The sequence below is a fragment of the Pezoporus wallicus genome, unplaced genomic scaffold (assembly GCF_028554395.1).
Source record: "Pezoporus wallicus isolate ANWC-B61680 ecotype Strahan unplaced genomic scaffold, APGP_CSIRO_Pwel_v1 contig_6484, whole genome shotgun sequence".
Classification (NCBI taxonomy): Eukaryota; Metazoa; Chordata; class Aves; order Psittaciformes; family Psittacidae; genus Pezoporus; species Pezoporus wallicus.
The window spans coordinates 1,887,669-1,915,406 of NW_026638903.1; the positions used below are offsets into that span (position 1 = coordinate 1,887,669).

The following is a 27,738-nucleotide window of genomic DNA, read 5'->3' on the forward strand; positions in this document are numbered from 1 at the left end:
CCTCCACTCACTTCTCTATATCCTAAATACAACTGTCACAAAGTCAATAGCACCCAGATCAAAGTTCCACTCTTACCTGTCCTGCTTTCTCTCTTTGTCAGGCTGAAGCTGAGGTAGATGCTCACCTGAGACACTGTCATTTATGCCGAGCTAATATAGCCATAGCAGGGGGTCAAAGGTCCTGCTTTGTTTTCCCATTTGCTCTTCTGCAAACATATCCAACTCAGTGGGACAGGCAAGAAGCTGTGGAGGACTCTGGACCTGTTTTTGAGATTTGGTAATGGTCAGTCTGACCTGAGCCTAAGAGACATGGAAGGCAGCTCCTGGGTCACTGAGTCCCCTACTTTTGCAGTCAACCATGTCATAGAGGCCCCTTTCATAAGCTGACCAAATTCCATGTTAATAATAGCTAGAGCTGGGCTCAATTTTCCTCACACTGTTTCTACGGAAAGGCTTGTGCCCTAACCACACTGCTCTGACAGTTGGAACTTGCTTGTGGCTAGTCCAACAAATGCATTGACCAAACAGTGCACAGGGGTAAGTATGCACCCAACTCACATTTCTTTTATTTATTTATTTATTTTCCTCATGCACAAGTCTTTTTGCACACACCACCAAGCCGGACACACATCTGAGCCAGCTATCAAAACCTACGAGGGGGGGCATCTAGCTCCAGGGCCCCTAGCTCAAGAAAGACATGGGCCTATTAGAGTGAGTCCAGAGGGCCACAAAAAAAAATATCAGAGGGCTGGAGGGGCTCCTGTTTTATGAAGAAAGGCTTAAAAAATTGGTTTTACTTATCCTGGAGAAGGGAAGGCTCCACGGAAACCTTAAGGCAGCCTTTCAATAAAGGGGGAATATAAGAAAGACAAAGGCTTTTTACCAAGGCCTTAGTGACAGGACAAGGGGAGGCAGTTTTAAACTGAAAGAGGGTAGATTTAAATCCAATATAAAGAAGAGTTCTTTATGATAAGGATAGTGAGACACTGGAACAGGCTGCCCAATAACCCTGTTATTGAAAGTGTTCAAGTGTCAGATTGGATGGGGCTTTGAGCTACCTGATCTGGTCAAAGACACCCCTGCCCAAGGCAGGGGCAGAATGGATGAAATGATCACTAGAAGTTCCTTACAACCCAAACCACTCTATGATAGCTTCTCCCCAGGCTCCCTGGTCCTGGTTAGAAAGTGGCTGCATTGCCACTGTAGGACATGTTTTCCCATAGCTCAAGTTCCAAGTGCCCGTTGGCGTTTCAGTCTGGCTGACCATCTGTATTTGGCACGTGCAACCACTGAGCAGTAGGGGGAAGAGACAGAAAGGCTCCAACACTGTGTCCAATAGGGCAGTAGCTAAGGGGAGTGGGGAGGACATGAGGCATAAATTAAGCCTACCATGTGAGACCAAACAGACCTCCATTCTTATGTTAGCCATTTACTTACTAGGTCACTGTCACATGTGGAAAGTGTGAAAAGCTCAACCAGCATCTCCATTTATCAATCAATCAAAATTTCTAGAAGACTTTTCTTCTCATGGATTTCAGACTACTTTACCACCAAACAGTAAGTGTTCTTGTTTTACACACATGGCAACCAAGTCAGCGATTGTTACAGCTGGTCACACCATTAGAGGGCTGCCAATGGTTCCCCAGCCATTTTTCCATTCTCTTGGTATTTATTCAAACTACATTCTTTCTTAGAAAAACAAAGAAAAAAGTATGCCAAAACAAGAACAACAACAAAATCCCCCATACAATCAAACCATTCTGCATTTTTGTTCTAAAAATCACAGAAAATTCTTACCAACATATAACAAGGTTAATTCCAGATATAAGAACAGATAATTTTCAGTTCTACTTATGCTGCAAGCAGTAGAAAGCAATTTATGGTCTAGGAAGAACACACAAGAGCAACTAGTTGAAAGTTCTCTTGTATTTTAATTATGCATTTGACAGTCATTGAAAAGAATCTACACACTTACCATATGCTTTTATAGATGGAATAATATTCAGAAGACCAGCACAAGGCACATTATAGGCATTAAACTTAGCAGAAATAGCAAGAAGCAGTCACTACTTGTGGAGGTTAATTTAATACAACCTCAAGTGTCATCTCTCTCCTGTGTCAGGTCGACAAATGGAAGGCACTAAGCATATTAAGTGGGTGTTTTAAACTGATGTGCTGCTGGAGGTAGTAACACAAAGGGGGCTTAGCTACCCTATGTAGTAATACGTACCACTGAAGAGCTTTGCATTGTGGTTGGTATCACACGAGGTAACTTCCCCCAACCTGAAGTTAGCCTAACCTTAGCTAGTGCTATCACGAATACAATCCCAGAGATAGCAACTGGGCTTTTCAGCACTTTCTACTGCCAAACAGGCACTTGCCAAGACCAGATCAATGATTACACAAGAAGCAGCCCCTGCCCTCCATTCCTGGAACGGCATTCCAGAATGATAGCGGGTTCTGCAAATAAGCAAGAAAGCCAGATATTGCAAGTCCTTTCTTAATCAAATTAAAATTACGTGATTTTTTCTCTCTCTTATGAATCTCTGGTCTGAGGTGGAAAGCAGCTGACAAGGAGAGGCACGGCCATCCTTATCTGCCCATGTGGCATGGTTACTTAATCATTACATACTCATTTTAAATTAGGGCAACTCCAGTGGCCATCAAGGCACTTTTATCTGAGACAGAAAATTCATTCTTGGGGGTAAGGTATATCCCTTTAAGTGCATGACAGGAAGATTAAAAGTCTAGAATGGCAATAACTCCCATATGTGAAACATACTAATTTTTAATTTCCCACTTTTCTGTCTGTTGCAGTTGTAAAGCACGAATATATACATTTCCTTTGTCGCTATTTCACGCCTACTAACTGGTGTTTTACAAACCGCAGTGGGTCTGTGTAAACCCATGTAAACCAGTAAACCTGGTATCATTTCTGCTTCCTTGCTGCATAACCTAATCTACTTCTAACACAATTTAAGAAGGTAAGACTGAGATACAATCAATTTTCCCTGAAGAGGTTTAATGTTTGTATAAACATGAACTAGATGACTGAAGGGGATCTCCGGTAGGATAAAGAAAAAACTCTTCAGACCTCACCCAGCACAAATTAAGTTCACACGATCTCCAACTGGTCACCCTAACTCAGTGATGGAGACTAGAGGAACAAATAAAGATGGAGGGCTCCTTCACAGCATTTTGGATAAAAGCACAACCTCTACAGTTAGTGTGCTCATTCTACAGGAAGCTTCAACAGCTTCTACTGTTACACAGAGTCATCTGGGTTTTCTTTTCAAGAGTCTTCTTGCTGTGTGAGGGAGTTCTTGCTCTTGGGAAAACTTGGTGGATATATGTTGGCTTATACACAACTGAATGCTAAGGAAAGTGAACATATCTTGGGATCTCACTTGATGTCTCAATACCCTCTTCTCTTGATGGAGAGCGGGGCAGCCCTTCCCTGAAACCTGGACATTTGGGATGGATTGAGATTACAGGAAGTTGTTCTGCATGATGCATGGCACTATTAGAAGCACAAGGAGAGAGTCAAATTCCAAACCATCAGTTTAGCTTCCAAGGGTAGAATTTGCAGGGCCCTGGGTATCTGCTAAAAGTTGACACACGGCAATGCTAAAGTCATAACAGAATGCTAGTTTTGGGAGGAGGAGTCCATATTATTTTCTGTCACTCCATCACCATAAAATCCTCCTAACTAATAAAAATACTAGCACATCATAGAAGACAGGGTGCATAAAGTCCTCAGGATGTCATTAAATAAGAACAAAAGTGATTGACAGGCAGTGGCTGAGAACCAGATTCAAGAGTGATACTGGCTTTGCAAGTCTGGAGAACACAATTCCATGTATTTCAGATGTAACTCATGGGTCAGTTACATTATTCATAGTTTGGGTTTAATGGAGACAAGGACACACTTAATACAGCCTTCCTTTCTTGAATTCAGACTTAGGAGTTTCCACTCATTTTTATTTGTGCTAGCCATCAACTGTTGATGAACAGCCCCTCTGTCTTCAAAAGTAAGCCTCTGGTTCTGAAACAAAGTCAGCCAGAGAAGCTAGTGGGTCCTCCTGTTTTACCTCCATACACACAATTAGATATAAGCACTGTCAGCCAAGAAACTGTAGGAAAATGAGCATTCTTTGTAGTGGCCTTTGATCAACCAGTAACTGCATCAGAGCATTCAGGCAGGAGCATTTGCTCCAAGCATGATGCTTCCCATCACTGTCCAAAGAAAAGAAAAAAAGGAAGTGGGCAAAGTGAAAACCTCTCCCTGTCAGTCTTCCAGGGGAAAGTATAAGCACATCAGTAATTAGGACATTAAAGACCACACAGTAGCAAGTGTCCCATGTGGCACTGGATGGGAAATAAGCTAGGAAATGCAGTCACTGATAACGGCCAATCTCTAGTGCCTCTGGGTTACAAAATAATGCACAAGATGCTCCAAAAGCTCCCTGACAACAGTTGAGTCTCTGGAATCTTAAGAAGTGCCTTTGGCAAACCAGTTTCCTGTGGAAGCAGCCAGCAGCCAGAGAGCCTCTCCTTTTCCAGCACGTTTTAAATGAAAACAGTGGATGAATCACATCAAGGATAAATGACAAGTTGTTCTCCTTCACAACTGGTCTTAAGAGTATAAAGAAATTCTCCATTCTATTTGAGAGGTGAGAGATGAGAAATCCCTGCAGTCTAGCTACACATCAGATGCACAACGTATGTGGAGCTGGTTAAAGTGTCAGGGTAAGGATCAAGGATATTAATAAAAAAGGTGACCGTAAAACATTTTCAGAGCCCTTTATACCACCCCATGTATATGATACATGGCACAGAGAGCAAAGGGAGAATATAAAATGCATGGAAGAGTACACGGCTTAGGCAAGATACACCCACCAAAGCCATGCTTCCTAGAGTTGAAGAAAATTCCCTCCACAGCGTGAGGGACAGTAGTCAGTACTGAGCAAGCTCAGCTCCTGTAGAGATGGCCAGACCTTGGTCAATTTAGCCCTTGAAGTTTACAACTAAATTCAAGCCTGGTTTAAAGGCCAAAATAAGTGACTTTTAAGGCCCTAAGGTGTAAACTTAATGTAAGACAGGTTGTTTCAGTCAGTGTAAGGCAGATAAGCTGCAGACGTGCTAGTGAGCCCTTATTAAGGCAGTCAAGCATCCTTCCAACTCGGTGATCCTTGTGTTTGGGAGAGAAAAGGAAGCAACTGCCCCAGCTACGCTGAGCAGCCCAGCAGAAGCACCAAACATTACATATTCTGAAGCACAACAGAGGACCTCACAAAGGAGATGCTGTGCCTTTCTACACCAAACTCCCAGGGGACTGGATCAGGTGACCTTTGGAGGCCTCTTCTAACCTAAATTATTCTATTCATTAATTCTAATCATTGTAGCTCTTCTCCAGTAACCAGTGTGCAAAGGACCAGCATTCTATGGAGTGGGCTCCTTGCAGTGTCAGGGCACCTAACAAAGACTCTCTTTAAAGACTCGGGATATACCATTTACTGAAAAATACCTGCTGTTTCCAACAGACCATGGCCCATTGCAAACCTAAGTTTCCAAATCACAGGAAGAACAAAAATGGGTTATGTTTTGCTTTCCTGGGCACTAGACGAAGATCCTTTGGAGCCACAAGTCTGAGGGAAAGCTGCTTTATCTGTTTTTTTGGGGTTTTTGCTGGTTGTCTGTTCAATCAAGAGCAGCACCCCAACCTACAGAGTAGAAGGATCTAAGGAGTCCGGTGAGAATCTTAGTTCTTTCATTACTGGCATTAAATGACTATGCTTCTTCCACTGTGGGAACTTCCTCTGTCCTGCAAGAGAAAAGAAAAGGTTCAGGAACAAGGAAGGATGAATGGAAGTATTATGTTTTTCTACCCGCTCTGATCACCATAACAAACCCATTCATACACATACACATCCAAGCTGGGACTAGAACTGCAATTCCTTCCAATCAGAAGGGAAAATGGTAATGTGCAAAATACAGCCTTCTGAGAAGACTCCCACCAGGTGAAATTCTGCATATATGTGATAAAGGACACAACATTTTTTTCATTTTAAAACCCCTTAATTTTTAAAGGCGGAATACACTGTCTAACTTAGAGACTAGTAATTGGATATGAAGCTTCTCACACTTAGGTTGCTACCTGAAATCTAGTTCCAGTGTAAACTGACAATATGAGTTGTGAAAAATAGCTGTTCAGTGCCCATATAATTCATGCTCAGCTCTCAGGAGCCATCCTCTTCCACCTGGCTTGGAGGATGGCATATTTCTCACCGCTACAGTCTCTCATGATCTTAAAGCCTGTATCATGTAGCTTCACGCCTCTTACCTAGACACTTTCCCATATGAACCATCTTAGAAATATCACCAACATACTACAGAAATTAAATACTGGAGATATAGGAGATAATAGGAGAATCATGCAAATATTAAAAGACATCAGAAATAAACCAACACCAGAGAGGGTTGTAGAGGATACTCAGTATTGCTGCCTACTTGGAAGTGCTTTCTCCCCCCAAGAGTGCCAGAACAGCTATTCTAACACCAATGCATACATAGAGCCCCAAGTGACTGTAGGTGGGGACAGGAGTGAGAGTGTATAACATGTCACATAGTGTGGGATGTGATAAGGGACCTGCTTTGACTGCTTACTTTGCCCCTAAACGCACTATAGCCATACAACACGTCTCTTCGTAGGCAAGCTGCGCAGGGCACCCAGTGCTCCTTACCCTCTGTTTGAAAAGCCAACAGGCTGCAGAAAGTAACATTCACTTTTACTCCCCAAAACCCATCTCTTCCCTTAGACGAGAAAGTGAAAAGGCAGCTGACTCACCGAGCGTGGCCCTGCACTGCCTTTGTGCTTCTTGTCCTGACCTGGGATGATTTCTAAGGAGCGGTAACTGGGGGGTTTATCTTCTGACCATTCCCGAGACCGGGACCGCTGCTTGCGGTTTGTCACCGGGACATGAACTTGCTCTTCTGAGGAGCTCCATGACCCTTGGCGAGAGGGAGGAGAGTAGCTGTGCCGCCGCTGACCTGAGCTATTGCTTCTGCTGGTGTGGTGCTGGTAGTCTCGCCTCCCTGCGGGCTCCTGCCTCCCACCACGATGATGGCCGGAGCGCTCCTTGGCCTCCTCCGGATAGAAACTGCAGCTGCTGCTGCTGCCCCTGCCCCTGTCAGCCTGGCGTGGGGGTGACGCATCCCGTCTGGAGTGCGGGGGCCTGCCATTGTAGCCATCTCTCTGCCTCTGTGGATGGTCCTCTTGCTGCCTGTCCCAGGGCTCCCGGCTGTAGCTGGAATGAGAACCCCCACTGGAAGGCAAGGGCCACCTCCGGTTTTCCCTCTTGTCCTCTTCTGCATAGTCCCAGGTTCTGAGGGTACGGGCAGCTCTCTGTGGCCGTGAAGAGTTGCTGCTCCCATGGATGGAGATATGATCTGTGAGAGGTGGCATGATCTCAGAGCCCAGGGAGGACAGCAGGCTGGGCTGCACAGCCTGCCACTGGTGGGAGGGTGGCTGGAGCTGTGACACGTTAAGGTTTTGGATTTCAGACTCCAGATAGTCCAAAACACCCTTGTTAGCGGAAAGCTGAGCTTGTGGCTGCACCAGTGGAAGACTGTTCTGCAGAGACACATCTAAGGATAAAAGCACAGAAGCACAGAGAAAGTCAAGGGGAAACAATAATAATGATCCTGGCTGAGTCCCTTTTGAGCCTCTCTTCTCCTGCTCCTCCTCAATGCAAGAGCTGCACAAGTTTCAGGCACTACAACCAGCACATCCAGACCACACAAGGTAAGGTGCAAAGAATAGTACTAGTAAGCTGCAGCTTGATCTGTCTCTTGGGCAGCAAAGGTAAGAAATCAGTCATACAGCACACCTGTCCTCATCTGCACAAAGCCACAGCTAATGTGACAGGTTGGTAATAGTCCTGCTCTGAGGAAGAGGTAGGCCCAGATGACCTTAGAGGTCCCTTCTAGCCAACATCTGTAAAAAGCTGACTTGAAACAAATTTAAGGGAAACTTAAGCACAGGAGATTCAAGGCCTGTGGAAAACACGGGCTAAGAAACTGCCAAGGAATGTACTCGCCCATTTTCTGCTAGCATGGACTTCCTTAAGAAGACTCAGTGTATTCTGTCTTAAATCATGGTAGCTCAGACACCAGATCTCCTTAAGAAAAACTGGTGCCCTAACTAGGAAAAATGGTAACTGTATAATTAATTAGTGGACTAAAAAAGTATATACTCAGACATCTTGAATCTAATATTTAAGATGTTTGCAAATTATTTCTTCAAACAACAGTTAAGACTCATCAGACACAAAGGAAATCTGTGAGTGCTGTATCATGATCAAAAACTTAATTTTAGATGAAAAATATTTTACATTTATCTGAGAAGTTGTTATTTTAAAATCCCATATTTTCCTTGGTGATTAAATAATATTACTGGTAATAAGTTATTTTATTACTTATTTCTCTGGGACTTCAGAGACTCTGTCTTCCCTCCTCTATTAAAGCTACAAATACACAAATACAAGTGATTCTGGGGCAGAACAACTGGAAAATTCTGCCTGGCTTATTAAAGAGTTCTTCATTTTTTGCTGCATGCTGGCTAGGTCTATTGCACAGAAGGCAGTTTGCCCTTAATCATTTAAAGACTAGACATTTGATAAGAACTCAAACAAACTGCACCTCATTTGTCATGTCAATTTTGGCTATAAGGAGTTGACCGTGACCAGTACAACAGAACAAAGAAACGGTACCCTCCTCTACCACATGAAGCAAGATAAGCTGGGTATATTTACCCTGCAGTCACTAGGGTGTGGCACAGATACAGTTTAGTTAGCATTAAACTACTTCACCAAACACTGAGCCTAGCAAGACACCCAGGCAAGTCTATAGTACACTCAGATGTAGCAGAGCTGTCATGCTAGGACACACAGTCATGCTAGGAACATCTCTTGTAATAGACTAAAGATTCACTGCTGAACCTCCCCCAAAAGTTACCTGTTTCTCACCCCAATTTGCCTCTGAAATGACACCTACGGTCTCACCTCGTTGCAGTAGAGGGTTCAGCTGGTAAGAGGAAAGTTGTGAGTTCCTGTCGCCACCTCTGTAGAACATGTTGGGTGATATCCAAGGTGCAAGTGCCTGAGCCTGCTTCATGATCCTGTACCGTTCCAGTGCTGTAAATGAAGAAGAAAGCTTACAGTAGCTGTCCAGAGAGCACAGCTTGCAGATCACACACCATTTTGCATAAAGACTGTAGACTTTGGATGTGATCAGATATAGGAAATTCATAGAATGAAAAGCTCTTTCCACCCCACAAAGGTAAAGTAGAGTACAGGGAATGCCAATACAAAGTTGTACAGCTTCAAAAAGATACATAAAACAGAAGAAAAGGGTTACCACCTGACATTCAGGGTACAATTCCAGCAACTGGGGACAAATGGCACTATGATTAAAGTACGCAGCACATAACCAAAGGCAAGACTTCCACCTGCCCTGTCATTATGAGTACAGTTGTGGAAAGGCAGGAAATAATGTTTCATACAGCAAGGCTATAGTTTTCTCTCTCTTAAAACTCTTTCAGCTCATCATTGGTCCTTTCCCCTTTTGGCTTTGATTTAAGCTAAACACGATCTTTGTTTTGCCACCTTCATGTAGGCTCTGCCCAGATCATACTTTCCACACCATACTCCATCATTTCTTCTCCGTTCTGCAAACAGGGCACTCAGACATGCACTGTCCAGCTTCTCCCTTTTCAGTCTTTCAACCATTCTTGTCTCTTTCTGTAGTTTACCTCAGCATGACTGCTAAAATTATGAAGGTATGGTCAAACTGGTGAACAAACTGAGTTTCCTGTTCTCAACATCAATGGCCAGTGTGGCAAATGACCAAACTCAGTGGAAATTTGTCTCCCTCAGATTGCCCACTAGTGCTAACTGCAGACCCCTACTTGTGGGGTCAGGCTCCAATTCCACTTCACTTTTTGCAGCATTTCCATCTCACCTCCTCTACAGACAACCTCACCTTCCCTGTGTTCGCTTACTGCTGCTTCTTTTTTGGGAATACCTAAAAACATCTTACAGAAACTTACTTCTAGCATGGACAATCAAAACTTAAGTTTCTGAGCAAGAAAATTCTACAAGTCCCAGGCCTTGCGAAGCCTGACTCTACATGGTTTGTCTGTCATTACCGGGTGAAGGTTTTCTGCAACAGAGCTCTTGGGCTTTTGCAAGATTTCTTTTATATGCCTCCTCTGGAGTTTTAGAAGTGGCAGGCTTTTACTGCAGTCTCTTCTCTGGTCAGGCAGGACCAGAACATTCCTGGCTATTCAGTTCAGCAGACAGATAGGAGCGTAACTGCCTTTGAGACTTTTACCCCTCTGATAAATCTGGCTGATGAAATTAAAAGCTACTGGAAGGAAAGAGATAGGGGACAGATAGACAGGTTGACTGCATAAGCCTTGCTTCCTTGAGAAACCAGGCTACAGCTAAGCTCCAGTTAATTCTATCCCTTGGGTTCAACTGCAGCAGGCAGCATTTAGCCTGCACGCTCTTTGGGCCTGAGTTCTTCATTTCAGGTAGCACTCCAGTTATTAAAAATTTCCTCCTTTAGCTGGTTCACTGAATACAGAGCACCTCTTGTAGCAAAACAGTGACCAACCATGCCCCTCAACACATCCTTCCCTTTTCCCACAGTTCATGCAGCTCCACTTCATTCTCCACTTCAAAATCTCCTTCTCTCCCCAGCCTGGCTCCAACCAGAGTGAATTGCAAAGCTGGAAATTTTGGGGGGTTTAATCTTAATACTTTGATTTTTCTTCAAAGATGTGTGGCCTTAAGTAGCAGATTTCAAGCATTTTATGTCAAATTTGTATTGTTATTTTTTTCTTCCCCATGGGATTTCCCTCCAGTTTTGGTTTCAAACTTAGAGGAAGAGAGAAAGAGGAAAACAAAAAAGGATAAAAAGAAGGAAAAGGCCTTATCTCTTTCTCTTCTGTTCCTCCAGTTATCAGCTTGAGAATGTCCTAAAACCTGCTGACCACAGTCTTTGCCCAAGGAGTAAAAGGCTCAGCAACTGTGGGCAAATCTACTTCAGGGTTCCCCTCTTTAGGGTATGAAGACAGTCACTACAACCAAAGTCATCCTGTCCCTGTAATTCTCTGATCTCTTCCTACAGCTGGACAAGCGCAGTATTACCTTCAGACCTCCTTCACTACCTTCATCCTTTCTTCCTTTCACAGATACTTTGCCTTCCAGTTTGAACTGATATATACTCTCATTCCTACCTGAAAAACGGAAGTTACAGATCTCTTTTTTAAAGTGCACATATTTATCTGTGGAAAGTCAGATTCACCTGAATTCCAAAACTGATACTTATGAATTGATACCTATACCTACCTACTGCTGTAAGACTTCGGCAAAATGTCATGTTGTTCCCTCCACTTACTCCCCGCTGAGAGAGGTTGCTCTTCACCTTTGACAGACTTTATAGCTGCTGGACCATTTATCCAATTATATAAAAAAAAAGTCAATGTTTTCCAACCTAGTCAGACCCAGGTGCAAGTATACCCTATTTTGCATCAATTCATTAGTGGAAGAAGTCCACAGTAGAAAAGAAACTAATAGAACAGAAGGAGGTCATACCCTGGTCATTTACCCTGGTGAGCTTTTCTCAGAGCTTTCCATGGGAAATGTTTAGTATTTCTGTACACCAATTCCAAATTACCCAGACAATGCACTTGTCTTATTGCTAGGTTCAAAACCATGTTCGTTAATGACCTGACTTAAACCACCCAGAATTATATTGCCTCGATGGCATCAATGACTGTTCAGCAGATCCAGGCTACCCTCTAGTGGCCAGTAACTGGGAAGAAATCACCCGTACCTGGCTCGCACTATAACTCATGAGACTTTCTTTAGGATTTCTGTCTTCTCTTCAGCTGTATGGAACTGTTATTCCTCAGGAACCCCTGTATCAATCTTTCTTGGGTGACTTGCAAAAAAGTAAGTCAAAAGCAGGATGAAGTGAAGGTGCACTAGAGGAGGGGAGCAGGCACGAGGATCCCTTGCAAACCAGATAAAGATGGCAGGCAGCTGGAATAAAAATTAAAGCCAAAGAATCCAGCAGTCAGTCAAGCAGACTGGACTCATCTGTACTTTACTCATGAGCAGGAAACCGCATAAGAATCCCTCCTACCTATCCTCAACAGGAGAGACGAAAGACAACAGAAGCAGACTGGAGTACGCTATCATCTCCTACAGCACAGAAAACCAAAGAGGAGCCCGCACATATTCTGAATCCCTTTTTTGATGAGAACTAGAAGTCTGAAGATGCGTGTCTTTCATCTCCATCACTTCTCTCTCCCTTCATAGCGACTAATTTTTCTGTCAAATTTCCATAGCCTCAACACTATGCATTTCACTCGACAGCCTGCAGAGCCCCCAGAAAGTGTTTTGATTTGTTTTTAGCAGTAAGAGGGATGCTCTGTTTGCTTTTTGCAAAGGCTAAGCAAATTAAGCTTAAATCTAAAACTGTCACAACGTATAAACACCCAAGGTACAGCAATTAGCTCTTTTGCAGGTAAAAGGAAATCAGAAACAGAGCTCCTTGTTCATAAATCCCCTTCTTGTAGCATCTGGGGAAGAACCTGTTTATTTCAGTGATAAATAAATGTATTTTTTGCAATTTGTTGCTGTCAGTTTGTGTAAGCTGCAGAGGGGCTAGTCTGCTTTGTGTTGCTGCTAAGTGTCAGTTACAGGAACACAGAGGTTCTATGACCTTAGCAGCCAAAATTAAAATGGTGGCCTTATTAAGAGAACAGGGTCTTGCTGCAGAATCTTTATTACTGCTAAAAATGACACATGAGAAAGTTTCTCTCGACCCTCAGAATTCATTTGCAAATGCATTTGCACCAAGAGAGACCATCTTTCTCCTTTCTTTCTCCTCACTTCCTTCCCCAAATAAAACCAAACAAAACCTTTTTCTTGTGGAAGGAGCAGCTCTGAAATAGCATTCAAATAGAAAATTCAACTTTTCACGTAAGGTCCTCTCAGAGCAACACACCTGTAGGTTAGGCCAGTTTGAAGAGTAACACCACAGCATTTGCTTGCCCTCCTCACATGCACAGGCATATGAGCCACAAGACAAGGAAGAAAAGTCCTGAGCTACTTGTACAAGGGAGCTGATGGTGCCCTGGATGAAATGAGGCAAGTTAGAGGGAAGGTGTGAGTGAGGAGCAACTTCTTAAAGTAGGACACAGAGTAGCAAGATGGGCTCCATGTATCCTAGCTCCCGTCCTCTAAACTCAGATAAGCTGGTCGTAGTGGTCACATTGCCAAAGAAATATCTCAGTCTATATGGACACTGAACTGGAGGGAGAAAGTGGACCTCAGCAAGATCCCAGTCAAGCTTTTGTCTTGACAGAAGCTGTGAATGGACACACATTTGCTGGAACCTCACCTTCCTCATTACAGCAGCACCGGGTAGGGCAGCAGACACACGGGATGTGGCAGCAGCAATACTGGGGGCAGCACTGGCACCAGCATACTCCAATCAGCAGAAGGAGGAGAAGGCCACCGAGAACGATGAGGATTACTGTGAGCCAGTCTGTGGGAAAAACAGAGAGAGAAAGAGGATGCTCATGTACCTGGGCATAGCAAATTATTCAGCACCTCTCCTCTGCTGGAGACATCTTGGGATGGGGAGGAAGAGAATAGGAGATATCTACCACCCAGGCAGAAAAACACAGGCACTTACGGAGAACAATCAGCTTAACTTCTTTGTCCATATCACCCGAGGTATCTCCTGGAGCTTCCACAGTGCAGTAGTACACACCATGGTCCCACCACATGACCTCACTGATGACAAGGTCTGCCCCTGTGGGAGAGGGACTGAGAGATCAGTAGGCTGTTTGGCACTGACAGACACTACTTTCAGGCCTCACTTTAAGAGGGCTTTCTGCCTGCAGGTGACATACAGTACTGCATCTCCCCTCTTCCCAAGCATAGACATCACCTTCAAACAATCCCATTTGAGTCCATTAAGAACTCCTGTAAACAGCATTAACTGCTAGTCCCTTTTTTCTTCGTGTTGCTGGAAGGCAAACACTACTTAGAAGTGGGACTAGTTCTCTGTGGAGTGAAATAACCAGCATGCTGCTGGATGATGGATGCTAAGATAACTGGCTGCTGCCAACTGCCAGCCCTAGGTTTTGGAACACAAATCACTGTCCTCTGTTAGGCCAGCCAACCCAGTAACTCTTCTGGCAGGAGTAACAGGTATTGTTCCAGGGACAGCCCAGGGCATATAATACACCTGGACAATTATGCAGTACTTCATAAAAGTAACTGTTTTCTAGCCTTTGGGCTCCTTAGCTTACTTCTGTGTTCTTCAGCAAATGCTCAGGTATCCTCAGCTCAGCCTTCGCTTGTAGTGCTTCCAATACCCTCAGGCCAGCCCTTCATAGCTCTTATTCCACTGCCACCTCACAGAATGTGTAAGCTACAGATGACATCAGCCCTGATTATGCTTCTCTTCACTTAACAGGCCCAGATACTGGATAGTTACTGAGTTTGCTGCCTGCCTGGAGGTGAAGTCACTTACGGTTCTGAATGGTGATTTTTCGTTGCTGATAGTCAACACCCAGCACAGGTTCCTTCTGCCCATATTTCTGGATGACAATGCGCACCTCTCGCTGGCTGTCATTGCAGTCAGTAGATGGGTCCTGGTGAAGATTTAAACCAGCCTGGTATGCTATAAACACACATCAAGTAAGATGCCAAAAGTTATTTCAAAGGACCAATTTCTATCCCCTTGAAAAGTAGGGAAAACTCCTGCATGCATATGTGCATTTGCTTTGGTTTAGTAAAAGCAAGCATGGTTTCAGACCAGCAAAGAAAAGTTGCTTTGAAGTACTCAAAAGCAGAGAGAGGTACAGCCACTGGAACAACAGCTTTCGAGAATATAGGAGCTGCAGAAGAGATGCCTCCCTTACTCACAACTGAAAGAACAACAGTAGAAAGAAGCTAATGGTGGTAGGCTGGAGGGCAGCTCCCAGTATGAAGATAAACTGCAAGGAAAAAAGTCCTAAGACTCCCAGGAGTACTGGAACTAAACCAAAAGTGTGATTATTTACCAAACAAAATCTCCAGACATACACAAACTGCTGTAGGGATTGTCTCCCTTTCCCTGCTGTATCCCATTAGATGTTGCAGAGCTCATAAAGACAGAAAAGAATCCATCATCTGACTCCAGCTAAGGATTATGCGTAGAGACATCTAACAATGGAGGACCAGGGGCATTTTTTGTGCAATACTCCTACAGCAGACTCACAATATAAACTAACATTGAAATTCCAGGTATTTGGGAGCTGAGATTTGTGGAGACAACTGATACAGTCAGCCCTGTCTGTAAAGGGCTTGAAATGAAAAGACGAGAAGACAAACCTTGTCAAAGGCTCCTCCATTGCTATATCTCCAACGGATCAGGAAGAACAGACCCAACTAAGCAAACACTGTGACCCTCATGCTTTCTGTCCCTGCTGGAGGCTATTAGCTTAAGCGTGGGCCCAAAGTACTCACATTATCCTGGGATCAGGAAAGCCAGGGACCCACCTGCTTGCAGACTAGGCTGCAGAGCACTACACAAACCATCCAGACTGCATAAAGGAGAGTTTGGGCACCAAGACACCAAACAAGTCCAGGCTCCCCACTCTGACCTCATTCTTAAGTGTGCCATTAATCTAAGGTTGGCCAGCTTAAACAGACTGCAGGGTTTATAAAAAATAGTTTTTCTTCAGTTGGAAGGGACCTACAATGGTCATCTAAGTCCACCTGCTTGACCACTTCAGGGCTGATCAAAAGTTAAAGCATATTATTAAGGGCATTGTCCAAAAGTCTTTTAAACAGTGGCAGGCTTGGGACATTCACCACCTCTCTAGGAAGCCAAAGAAATATTTCCTAATGTCAAGCCTGAACCTCCCCTGACACAGCTTTTGAACCATTCCCACACATCCTATCACTGGATACCAGGGAGAAGAGCTCAGCGCCTCCCTCTCCAACTTCTCTGCCCAGGAAGCTGCAAAGAGCAGTAAGGTTGCCCCTCAGACTCCTTTTGTCTGAACTAGACAAACCTGAAGTCCTCAGCTGTTCCTCATAGGACATGCTTTCCAGCCCTTTCACCAGCTTTGTTGCCATCCTCTGGTTGCATTCAAGTATCTTAACATTTTTCTTAAGCTGTGAATCCCAGAACTGCACACAATACTCAAGGCCACACTAATGTTAAATACAGTGAGATCATAAACTCTTTTGACCCTCTGGTTATATGGAGTTTGACGCACCCCAGGATACAGTCTGCGTACCATCTTTCAAGAACCATCTTAAAAACTCCTGAATTAAGGCTGCACACACCAGAATGTCTGCACGTGAAAGTGCTGCCACCAGTACTAAATGTTATGATTTAGAAGTCTTTCTGCCCTCCAAAATGCACGTTTCTTATACTTTCTAAAATCAGTAACATCTGGTCACTGGTATCTAGCTCCAACCATGGGGTCTGCTATGGAAAAATGAAGTCCACTTGTTGCAGGACCCTTGCTTTGAAACATGCTGAAGCATGAGGCAGCTGGCAAGATTGACATGTGTCCAACATGGCTGAAACTCTCTGCCTCCTCTGACAAGGAGGACAAATACGCTGCTCTGGCTGGGATTTCTACATCATATCAGAAAGCCTTAACATTGCAAAGGAAATCACAGACATTTTTTCTTGGAGCACAGGGAAATACCACCACCTGACCTTGTTTGTGGGCAGGAAGAGGTCAAAAGCCTGTATTATCCAGGAAGTCTACCCTTCCCTTCCTGTCTGTTTGTAGCAGTACTCCTTGGAGGACAAACCTAACACTTACAGGCTGAGTAGTAGTCAAAGATGGGGTCTTTGCAGAAGGATTTGAAGCGCCAGGTCACCACCACATCTTGCAGCTGAGCTGAGGTGCTATAGTCACACTTGAGGATGACAGTGGCAAATAAGGTGGTATAACGCTCAGCATCCTGCACTGTCACCAGGAGGGAGAGGCAACCTGCAAATGAGAACACAGAAGGCAGTCAGCTGGCAAGAACAGACCTTACATCACAGTTTTCACTGCACCAGACCAACAATCAAAGTATATCTCCCTAGGCGTCATCCGGGACCTGCAGCTATGGACCTCATCAGTTTCTCTGGTGAAGCCATCCAGAGTTACAAACCCTGGTTAGAATGTGAGTCCCATCTTTCCCTGACAGAAGGTAGCTTGAGCCAGCTGCATTGTCCTTCCTTATGGACTAAATTATTTTCTCCAAAGCAACTATCAACAGCCAGTATGTAGCACATGAGCCTGTACTCTCCTTCTGCAGGAGGAAAACTGTCCCTCCAAGCTGAGGAAGATCATTCATTGGGCCCAGAAACACACAGGATGGGATTGCTTTGGCTTGTCAGCCTAACAGAAAAGTTCTGCAGTGCCATCCCTTCATAAAAATACCAAATAAATTTTATCATGGTCTTGCTAAGACAGTCATCAGAATGTGACCAGGAATAAGACAATACAACATCAGTTAATCTGTTTTCTACTAGTTCAGAACAGCACATTCAAGCAGCTGCAACCACTGAAGAAAGTTGTACAAAGTTGTACAAAGTTTCTCGTAAGCTATGCTTTATTTTAGCCACACTCAGAGACACCTCTATCTTATTTAAACTTTGATAATACAGTAAGTTGCGCTTGTCGTTAACAATAGCGAAGTTATCACCAGCTGCCTTTGATAAGGGAATACAAACAATGTGGAGCAAATGTGTGATGCCCTCTCTGGAATACACCCAGGAGAACAGTGGGAGGTTGCAGTGCTATGCTAGTTGCTTCTTAACTGGGGAACACAGCAGCAGGAAAGGAGGGAAGGAAATGGAGATGCTTGGAAGGTACCAACTGAAAGGGTCTCCATGAACCAACACTTGGGATTTTTTGCTATTCAAAGATTTTCCCTCTATTCCATGTTTCAGGATGAGAGCAAGAGAACAAGGAAGTATGTAATAACCTCTGGATTGCAACTGCAAGCATCATTCTTTCAGTGTCCTCTTAGGCTGCACCTCTGCAGTACATTCCAGGCTCACCCAGTTTCCACCTGGTAGAAAACATGCTGCAGAGGTGCAACACTGATGCCACAAGTAAGTCTGCAGTAGGATGTTGTGAATGCAGTACTTGCTCAGGTTTTGGTTTGAAATGGGCAGCTGGTCAGCCAACTCAAAAGCACAGGCAGAGTGAACTCATTTGCCTTAAAAATACCACATAAACAGAGAGGACCAGAGTAAACTCTGAGTCCAAGGCTTTCCTGAGAAATAAAATATACATGCTAGAAGTACTAGCGCCATACAAACCTCTAAAACCCCAAAGGATCTCTAGTTTTTCACAATGCTGTAGCAAAGTTCCATACTAGTAATGGGTGTTTACAGTTGCTCTTATTTAAGAGCACTGTGCTTCAACAGATCTTGTTTCAGCTTTCATTGTGAAATAACTGACCCACAGGATCTTACTGTGGGAAACCACAAGAAGTCAATCAAAAAATCAAACTCTCAACCTGGCAAAACCTTGATCTCCTTGTCAGTCAAATTAATTTCCATATGAATTCTATCTGACCTGTTGAGGCTCATGTAAACATAACAGGTTATCCATGGATTTCCTACAGCAGCATCCTTCCAGCAAAAATAAAATACTCAAAATCACTATATGCTTTTCACTTAGAGAAACCTGTTCTGAAAAAGAAACAGAGTTGAAAGATTAAGTTCCTTATTTTCTAAAGAGGTTTAAAACCTACTGTTCCCACCGGAGGACAGTCTGATGTCAATGCACATCTGATGTTTCATACCAACCTCCTCCAAGAAAACCAAAAAGTTGTGGCATTAAGGCTGGTTTCTAAATTTGGACTGCATTACTCCACCAGATGCTGCTATCCTGGCTGGAAAGAGCAAACCTGGACACTACCAACCTTGAAAGTTACAGCTATCTCAGGCCTATGGCTTTGCATTGAAGACACTAATCTTCGGAGCCAGTGAAGCCAAATTTTAGCCAGAACATCATGAGGAACACAGCTGTCAGGAAAGACAATCAACAAGTACACCTACGTACTTCTTTGCCTCTGTTACTGGTTTTCTGTGAAAAACTCAACGTTGGTTTTGGTTTTAAAGCTAACTTTTAGTTTTAAATCTAAATCACCAGCAAAGACCCAGGCATCCAAGAAGCAAACCGACCATTTTATTTCCTACAGATCAGAAGCAGTTGGGCAATCTGCAAAGCTTGCCAGAAAGGATTCTGCTTGCCGAAGGCCGCCTGTGGACACGAAGGTGAGCCCCCTGCTCTCCATACATGTACCTAGCAGCTACGGCAGCACTGCAGCCACACCAGATGCCCATAGAGGATGTGGTGGGCGCTTGTGACAAGCCAGAGGGGAACCCCTCCGTGTTTGCCTCTTGTGCTCAGGTCCAAACCACGCTGGCCGCACACAAAGCGACACCGGAGGCTGCCAGGAAGCAGGCGGCCACTTCCTCCTAGGACAACAGGTAGCCGCACCTCTGGGGTAACGAAACTCCTCTCCGGAGGGCTTTTGTACTGAGCTCGGGAGAACCCCGCTCCTCCGCCCGGCAGCGTAGTTCACCATGGGGGAAACAACGCCCGCCCGGACCAGGCTGCCCCTTTCCCTCACGGCGGGGCCGCCATCCCTCCCCACCACGTTAACCCCGGGCAAAACCCGAGGGCGCCTTCCGGTCCGCGGTGCCACAGGCGTGCCCCGGGGCGGGTGGGTGCCCGAAGGGTGCCGTGACTCCGCCGCCACTCTGGCCCCACTCACCGGCCGGCAGCCAAGCCAGCAGCAGCGCCCACCGGCAGCGCCCGCGCGGGGACATGTCGCGGCCTCCTCCGCCCGCCCGGGGCCGTCGCGCCAGGCCACCCCGCCGCGCCCACAGGCCCTCCCCTTCCCGTGGCACCTGTCCCAGGGCAGGGCGTTGCCGCCGGCTGCAGTCCCCTCCCTCCGCGGCCCCTCAGTGGCCGCCCGCCCGCCTCTCACCGACACCTGCACCCTTCGCCGCAAGGCCAGGCGAATACCAGCTGCCAACTTCAGAAACTGTTTATATATATATATATGTATGTGATGTGCACACAGGTGTATGTGGAGATACGGACACCGAGCTCTGCCGCCTGGGAAATACCGCCGTAACCGACCGGAGCGCGGGAGCACTTGCCCGTCGTGTGGGCAGTAAGTTCAGGGAATTCGTCTCATTTTCCAGCTGAGTTTTGAAATGAGCGCAACGGTGCCCAAAAGAGCTGTTACTTAAAAACCACAAACAAGCAAACTGACCACCCCCCCACTGCGCGACGGAGTCGTAACCGCGGCTGCCCCCTCAGCCCCGCTGGGGTAACCGGCGCCGACCACCGTCTGCCGGACCCACGGACCTACGCATGCGCGCACCCCTCCGCGCCAGCCCCGCCGAGCTGCCTGCCTGGGCGCCGCGGGGCCGGTTGCCTAGAAACCGGTAGCGCCGCGATGGAGGCGGCCCCAGGTACGGAGTGCTGGGGAGGGTCAGCGCCCGGGCCCGTTCCGGTCCCACGCGGCTTCGCTTCGGCCCTCGGGGTGCCTGCAGGCCCATGGACCTGTCCCCCTCAGCCGGGGCATCTGCTCCCTACTCTCCTCTGTGGCACCCTCTCCATGGCCCCTCAGAGGCTCCCTCCCCTGTTCTCTCTGCGGAGCTCCAGGGGTTTCCCGTTTGCCCTTTGATGTCCCCCATTGTCACGGGGGGGCTTCTGCCTCCCTGTGGCCTTTTCCTGGTGTCCAGCTGGAAGGTGGCCTTGGAAGAGGAAGGGCCTGCAACCCTGTGTGAGGCCAGTGCTATCAGGCTTGTGTGGTGGAGTTTATGTGGGACCAGTCTTCCTACACAGAGGCTTTTAGGAAAGAAAAGCCTTTAAGCTCATGTAGAGAATAAAAGAATACTGCTCAGCTTCAGAAAAGTGAAACAGGAATGAATGTTATCTGCAGCTGAGATAGACCACCCTGTACTTCATTTGAAATGTGGGACTTGGTTCTGCTTTACCATGTGTGAGACAGTTGATTCTAATACTGCTGATACTGTGGCAGTGTTCTCCTGTTCGTTTTTATGATTTTCCTTTACACTGTAAGTTAATAAGTAACTGTGCTGATGTCACCTGTTTTAGTTTCTGCTCAATAAAAACTTAGTAACCCTTACTCACAAGGCAGACTTTCAGAGACTTGAAACTTTTGCTTGCATGAGGCAGAGCTAGGACATCTTGATCACACAGAGGACTGCTTTAGTTGTAAGGTTGGAAATTAGATTCAGGTTCTAAGCAGGGCTCTTCTGTTCATGCCTGTTCTCTGATTAGGTGAAAAAAAGAGACAATGGAGCTGCAATAAAGATTATATGTCTAGATCCTGCTTTGTAGCTTTATCTTTCCTGTCTCTGTCCCTGCCTAGTAAATATTTTATATACTTAACTGCTGTGAGAATTAATGTCTTCTGTTATTCTCCTTGCGCTCAAGTCTTGTAGCTGTTGTAAGAGAGACAGTAATATTCTTTAGTACAAAAATATTCTTGCTTGGGATTGATTGCCTAAGACTGACTTTTATGATTACTACTTTTATTGTTGTAATGCTGACTGATAACAATACACAGGCAGTACTGGATAGCTGTGCTCAATTTACACTTGGATATTTTGCTGTGTCTAGAAGCACTGAAAGATTTTTTTTTTTTTTTTGAATGCAAGTAAGTTTTGCAAAACTCCGCTGCTTAAACATGTTGCTGTCATCTGCAGCCCAGTAAATTGCTGATACTCTCTGTCATCTGAAGGCTAAAAACAATGCTGAGAGAGTTATTCAATGGCATGCTGTTTTTCATAAAGAAAAGGAAGGCTCAGGTAAAACCTGTTGTATCTGAAGGGACTGTGTCTGTGGACTGCATCTGAAGATGAGTTAAAAAGCAGAACTTGGCAGATGGGAAGAAATCCAAAGTTAATCCAAATTAAACTAGAAGAAGATGACACAGCCTGGAACAGATGATTAGTATGTAATTCCTCATGGCAGATACCCCTCATGATAGCTAAAACTTGCAGTTGTTTTTTTAGGGCAGCACTAACCTCAGGCCAGAAAGATAGCATAGACTAGCTCATAAGGCTCATAGTATGGTGCTGAGTCAGAATTGGAAGCAAGAAAGCAAAACAAAGTCATGGGGTGAACTGAGCTCCTTCATGTGAAATAAAGACAAGCAGAGGAGTAACACATAAGACAATTTCTCCTGAAGTAAAGAATAAGTGACACTGTGAGTCTCCTTTGGAACTCTGGAAGGATTTTTTGATGCTTATATTGACACATTCTTTTCAGCATTTTTTTTGATCTTCCCATTATACTTTTTTTCCTCTTATAGGAAGTGTTTCTTTCCTTCCCCTGTTTTAAATTACGGGGTTTTTGTGAAAGCAAATTCTCCCTATGCTTAATGCTAAACAGCAGGAAGTCCCTTGTTGGACAAAAAGGACTTTTTAAAATTACTGCTTAGCATGGATGAGCAAATTAGTCAAAAGAATTCATACCTAAGAGAGTGATCCCACTTGTCCTTTGCAGAAGAAAACAAAACAAGTCTTCCAGAGGAATCCCGAACTGCAGAGGAAGAAGAGGAAGTTGTGGAGCAAGTAGAATCAGACCATGGGAGCGTTGGTGAGTACTGCTTTCCACTGAAGAGATGATGGCACAAACTTAAAACCCCCAGTACTTTCTAGTTTTCATTTTTTCACTGTTATTGTTATGAACAGCCTCTCAGACCAGTGCCTCAAAGTACAGTAATTGAGTTTCTCTGCTCTCTTTTAGTTGGCTTACCTCATGTACTTTTGCTCTTTTTCATGACCCCTTTCGTTATTTTTCATAGAATGCCTAGGAGCCAAAAAAAAAACCAAAAAAAAAAAAAAAAAAAAAAAACCAAAATATCAAGACAAGGTGAAAAGCTTATGAAATAAGTAAAGGGCATTTCATCTGAGGCATCAGACTGAAAAGTGCCTTTAACAAGTGCTTGTGACTAGTTGGAAGTCAAGTTGACTGTATTCTGCCTTGCAGTCCAGTGATGAACTACACTAGGTCACACATTATCAATATGCCTTTTTGAGGACAATGGTGTCTTCTTGTGGTCTGTTTTATGTGCATTTTTCTATAATTTTTATTCATTGTTTTGAATAAGGGTATGTATTAATTAGCTGCTAAAAAATAGACACTTTAAACTTTATTTGGTTTCTTCATTTTCAAATATACACAGTAATATTTTTAAAAGACTGGGGGAGAACTTATTACAGACTGCTCCAAGACAAGTTGTTACTAAGATATTTTCCTTATTTTGAGCTATGGAGTGCTTATTACTCTGTTGAAGGAGGCAAGGAGTGTGTGAATCCTTCCTTTTTGCAATTAGGTGCAAATATCAGCAAGGAGTCTAAAATTGCGTTGAATATAAATTTCTGTTATGTTCCCACTTCTGAGGTGCAGGAGGTGAATTCGAAGAGCAAGATAATAGTGAAGAACTCTTGGAGGCACAAAAAAAGCCTGACCAGGGAGAAAAGAAAATCTCAGAAGCTTTCTTCTATAATTATGAAGATATATGTTCACGGCCATTTGTCACGGAAAACTCTGGGATACCCATTAACCTTCTTACTCTTAAGTATCCTTTCTGTTCTGGCTGTGCAGATTTAAAGCTAAGGTTATTTAATATGTGTTCTTAAAATTGTAATTGTCTAATTCGGAGTGGCCTATGTGGCAGTAGTGGGACACCTTTGTTTAAGATACAGATGAGAACATGACCAGTTATGGTTCTGGGTGAATTTAATCTTAAATGTTGTCTTGACCTCATAAGCATTTATTACTGGACATAATGCTTACTGTCATAAGTACTCTTGTAGAAATAGATCATGGGCAAGTTAATGTGACCAGGCAGAAGACTAATGTAAGAATATCACCTGCAAAGTTCACCCTTTTTGTGTAGCCACGCTTGAGAAGCTGAGACAAGGGCAGGAAAAGAGCAGCTGTGTACTTTGTAATTCCTCACAGTACTGCTAAGGGAGAAGCGGGGAAGAAACCAGGTAGATTTGTAGCCTGGTGCTCAGGAGATCTAAAGTGGTAGAACAGAGGAAGAGATGCCCGTCAATTAAGAGCTATAAGTCCTTTGCTAGGTATGGTCAAGTAGGATACGATATGCGACTTTCATATGTGCTGGTAGTTTCCTCTACAGACAGTCAAGTTGCTGTTGAAGACTGAATTTTCCCTTCTCTACATCTGCCTGTAAACATATAACAATTGAGCTTGAACACTTAGAATCATAGAATCATAGAATAGTTAGGGTTGGAAAGGACCTTAAGATCATCTAGTTCCAACCCCCTGCCATGGGCAGGGACACCTCACACTAAACCATGTCACCCAAGGCTCTGTCCAACCTGGACATGAACACCACCAGGGATGGAGCATTCACAGCTTCTTTGAGCAACCCATTCCAGTGCCTCACCACCCTCACAGTAAAGAACTTCTTCCTTATATCCAATCTAAACTTCCCCTGTTTAAGTTTTAACCCATTACCCCTTGTCCTGCCACTATAGTCCCTAATGTAGAGTCCCTCCCCAGCATACTTATAGCCACCCCTTCGGATACTGGAAGGCTGCTATGAGGTCTCCATGCAGCCTTCTCCAGGCTGAACAGCCCCAACTTTCTCAGCCTATCTTCATACGGGAGGTGCTCCAGTTCCCTGATCATCCTCATGGCCCTCCTCTGGACTCGTTCCATCAGTTCCATGTCCTTTTGATGTTGAGGACACCAGAACTGTACACAATACTCCAACTGACATCTCACAAGAGCAGAGTAGAGGGGCAGGATCATAGAATCATAGAATCATAGAATTGTAGAACCGTTAGGGTTGGAAAGGACCTTAAGATCATCTAGTTCCAACCCCCCTGCCATGGGCAGGGACACCTTATGCTAAATCATATCACCCAAGGCCTCGTCCAACCTGGCCTTGAACACTGCCAGGGATGGCGCATTCACAACCTCCCTGGGCAACCCATTCCAGTGCCTCACCACCCTAACAGGAAAGAATTTCCTTCTTATATCCAACCTAAACTTCCCCCATTTAAGTTTTAACCCGTTAGCCCTTGTCCTATCACTACAGTCTCTAATGAAGAGTCCCTCTCCAGCATCCCTATAGGCCCCCTTCAGATACTGGAAGGCTGCTATGAGGTCTCCATGCAGCCTTCTCTTCTCCAGGCTGAACAGCCCCAACTTCCTCAGCCTGTCTTCATACGGGAGGTGCTCCAGTCCCCTGATCATCCTCGTGGCCCTTCTCTGGACTTGTTCCAACACTTCCATGTCCTTTTTATGTTGAGGACACCAGAACTGCACACAATACTCCAGGTGAGGTCTCACAAGAGCAGAGTAAAGGCACAGGATCACCTCCTTCGACCTGCTGGTCATGTGCCTTTTGATGCAGCCCAGGATATGGTTGGCTTTCTGGGCTGCGAGCGCACACTGCTGGCTTATGTTTGTTTCCTCATCAACCAACACCCCCAAGTCCTTCTCCACAGAGCTGCTCTGAATCTCTTCTCTGCCCAACCTGTAGCTGTGCCTGGGATTGCTCCAACCCAGGTGTAGGACCTTGCACTTGTCATGGTTAAACTTCATAAGGTTGGCATCAGCCCACCTCACAAGTGTGTCAAGTTCCCTCTGGATGGCATCCCTTCCCTCCAGCATATCAACCGAACCACACAGCTTGGTGTCATCAGCAAACTTGTTGAAGGTGCACTCAATCCCACTGTCCATGTCACTGACAAAGGTGTTGAACAAGACCGGTTCCAACACTGATCCCTGAGGGACACTAGTCTCCAGCAGGACATTGAACCATTGACCACAACTCTTTGCATGCAGCCATCCAGCCAGTTCTTTATCCACCGAGTGGTCCATCCATCAAATTGATGTCTCTCCAATTTAGAGAGACAAGGATGTCGTGCAGGACAGTGTTGAACGCTTTGCACAAGTCCAGGTAGATGACATCAACTGCTCTACCCCTGTCCATCAGTTCTGTAGCCCCATCATAGAAGGCCACCAAATAGGTCAGGCAGGATTTCCCCTTAGTGAAGCCATGCTGGCTGTCACCAAGCACCTTGTTGTTTTTCATGTGCCTTAGCATGCCTTCCAGGAGAATCTGCTCCAAGATTTTGCCAGGCACAGAGGTGAGACTGACTGGTCTGTAATTCCCCGGGTCATCCATTTTCCTCTTCTTGAAAATGGGGGTTATATTTCCCTTTTTCCAGTCATCCTTGTTTTGATCTCTTGCCCGTAGAACAGTTCCTAGTACTCTGATGCACATCTCTTACATTTTGTAAAAGAGAGCACTGATAGAATATGAATTTCTTGCAGCCTCAAAGGATCCAGCAGAGACAAGCAGTGTGCCTTGTAGTGGAGATGATAGGATGCAATACGAACTTTAGGTGTTCACTTGTGATTTTTCCTCAGTTATAGATGCTTGATACATTTTACCTTTGCTGTATACTGAACAAAACTATCTCCTACCATGAGGCTCTTAGTCACTGGTTTCAGTATTCCTGTTTCAGTTTTGGTTTAAGGATTTCTATTTGCTTAGTAAACTTTTCTAGAAAGCCAGTGTCAAATCTTTTCCTTATTGAGCTGTTCCCAGACATTCTTTTGGATATGACTGCACCAGAAGGGCAAACCTGGTGATGATGGATAGCCAAACACTGCTGTATATAGCAGGAAACTATGTGGTACTCCTGGACCTGAAAACTAAATCTCATCATTATGTCCACAGCAGTGGGGGTGGTGGAATTGGCTTTATTACGGTATTGCTTTTGTTTCTTGTTCTAGGATGCTAATCACTTTCTAGAAACAAAATACTCACTTGGTTGCTTAATGGGAGATTTCTGCAGCTGCATGTGCATATATATAAGAAAGTATAATATTGATTAAAGGAATGTGTGGACCATGCAATGTGGGCTACTCATCCCTTCAATATAATTGGCAGAGGATGAATAATCTATATACCTCAGTCCCAAACTCAGGTACCTTAAAAGACTTTTTTTCTTAGCTCTTCAGCTGTCCTATTCACAGCTGATACTAGTATAGAGCTTTGCTTGCAATTAAAATTTAGAGACTCTAGTTCCTAGACAAATGAAGAGAAAAAGTATCTTGTTTCACTCTAGTAAACTCTTACCAAAAGCTTGGACTCTCAAATGGTATCTCTGTATTTGAAGCACCTTGCACTATGAATGACTCTGACATCTCTCAGTTTTATTCCACATCAGTAAGGCTTGCACAATACCAGCCTCACACTGTTGTGCTCCATTGTAAGCAGCCTTTTCTGGGGAATTACAGTACATCTAACAGTGTCATTCAGGATGGCTCTTCTGCAGCTGTCTGGTGAAGTAGATGGCTGCTGTTGCAAAGGCTTTTATGGAAAGATCAGCTAATGGTTGAGTGAGGTAGGAATAATAAAAGAATGCTTAATAAAGCCAGTTATTTCACAGTTTGTCATGGCTCTGCATTATAAATGCAATACATTGTGTGCATAGTGGTTTTACCATTTTATGTGCATAGTGGCTTCATTCTGATATTGAGCAATAGATGGGAAGTTCAGAATAAACACACAGAAAAATGCAACCTCGTATTTATGG

At 44.6% G+C, this 27,738-nt stretch overlaps 3 protein-coding genes across 4 annotated transcripts in view; 2 read left to right on the forward strand and 1 right to left on the reverse strand.

Moving 5' to 3' along the window:
* The window catches only part of LOC130601185 (protein NYNRIN-like), a 216,194-nt gene that overhangs the window by 99,813 nt on the left and 88,643 nt on the right, over nt 1-27,738 (forward strand). The gene's annotated exons all lie outside the window — the stretch shown is intronic.
* ILDR1 (immunoglobulin like domain containing receptor 1) lies at nt 125-20,077 on the reverse strand. 2 transcript variants are annotated; one of them, XM_057413096.1, is made up of 8 exons: nt 19,878-20,025; nt 16,916-17,086; nt 14,620-14,769; nt 13,774-13,893; nt 13,477-13,623; nt 9,063-9,194; nt 6,848-7,647; nt 125-261 (listed from the first exon to the last, which is right to left on the reverse strand). In XM_057413096.1, exons 1-8 carry the CDS (start codon nt 19,930-19,932, stop codon nt 151-153), a joined length of 1,686 nt encoding a protein of 561 aa, XP_057269079.1. In that variant the 5' UTR covers nt 19,933-20,025; the 3' UTR covers nt 125-150. The 2 variants fall into 2 exon arrangements, with proteins under 2 accessions (XP_057269079.1, XP_057269080.1); XM_057413097.1 differs by lacking the exon at nt 125-261 and adding an exon at nt 5,683-5,824 and having other exon boundaries at nt 19,878-20,077.
* The window catches only part of CFAP44 (cilia and flagella associated protein 44), a 48,985-nt gene continuing 41,796 nt past the window's right edge, over nt 20,550-27,738 (forward strand). Inside the window, exons 1-4 of the mRNA XM_057413078.1 lie at nt 20,550-20,586; nt 22,652-22,744; nt 23,558-23,729; nt 26,745-26,907. Of these exons, the coding sequence (XP_057269061.1) occupies nt 20,571-20,586; nt 22,652-22,744; nt 23,558-23,729; nt 26,745-26,907 (444 nt within the window). The 5' untranslated portion in view covers nt 20,550-20,570. The remainder of the gene's footprint in view (nt 20,587-22,651; nt 22,745-23,557; nt 23,730-26,744; nt 26,908-27,738) is intronic.

Bases quoted from the DNA above. Each gene is read 5' to 3' on its own strand.
- ILDR1 (XM_057413096.1), bottom strand. From the start codon at position 19,932: ATGTCCCCGCGCGGGCGCTGCCGGTGGGCGCTGCTGCTGGCTTGGCTG. The intron at 13,894-14,619 runs GTAAGTGACTTC...CCTCTCCCACAG, and splicing joins AAAAATCACCATTCAGAACC to GGGCAGACCTTGTCATCAGT. The intron at 7,648-9,062 runs GTGAGACCGTAG...TTTTATCCTTAG, and splicing joins GAACCCTCTACTGCAACGAG to ATGTGTCTCTGCAGAACAGT.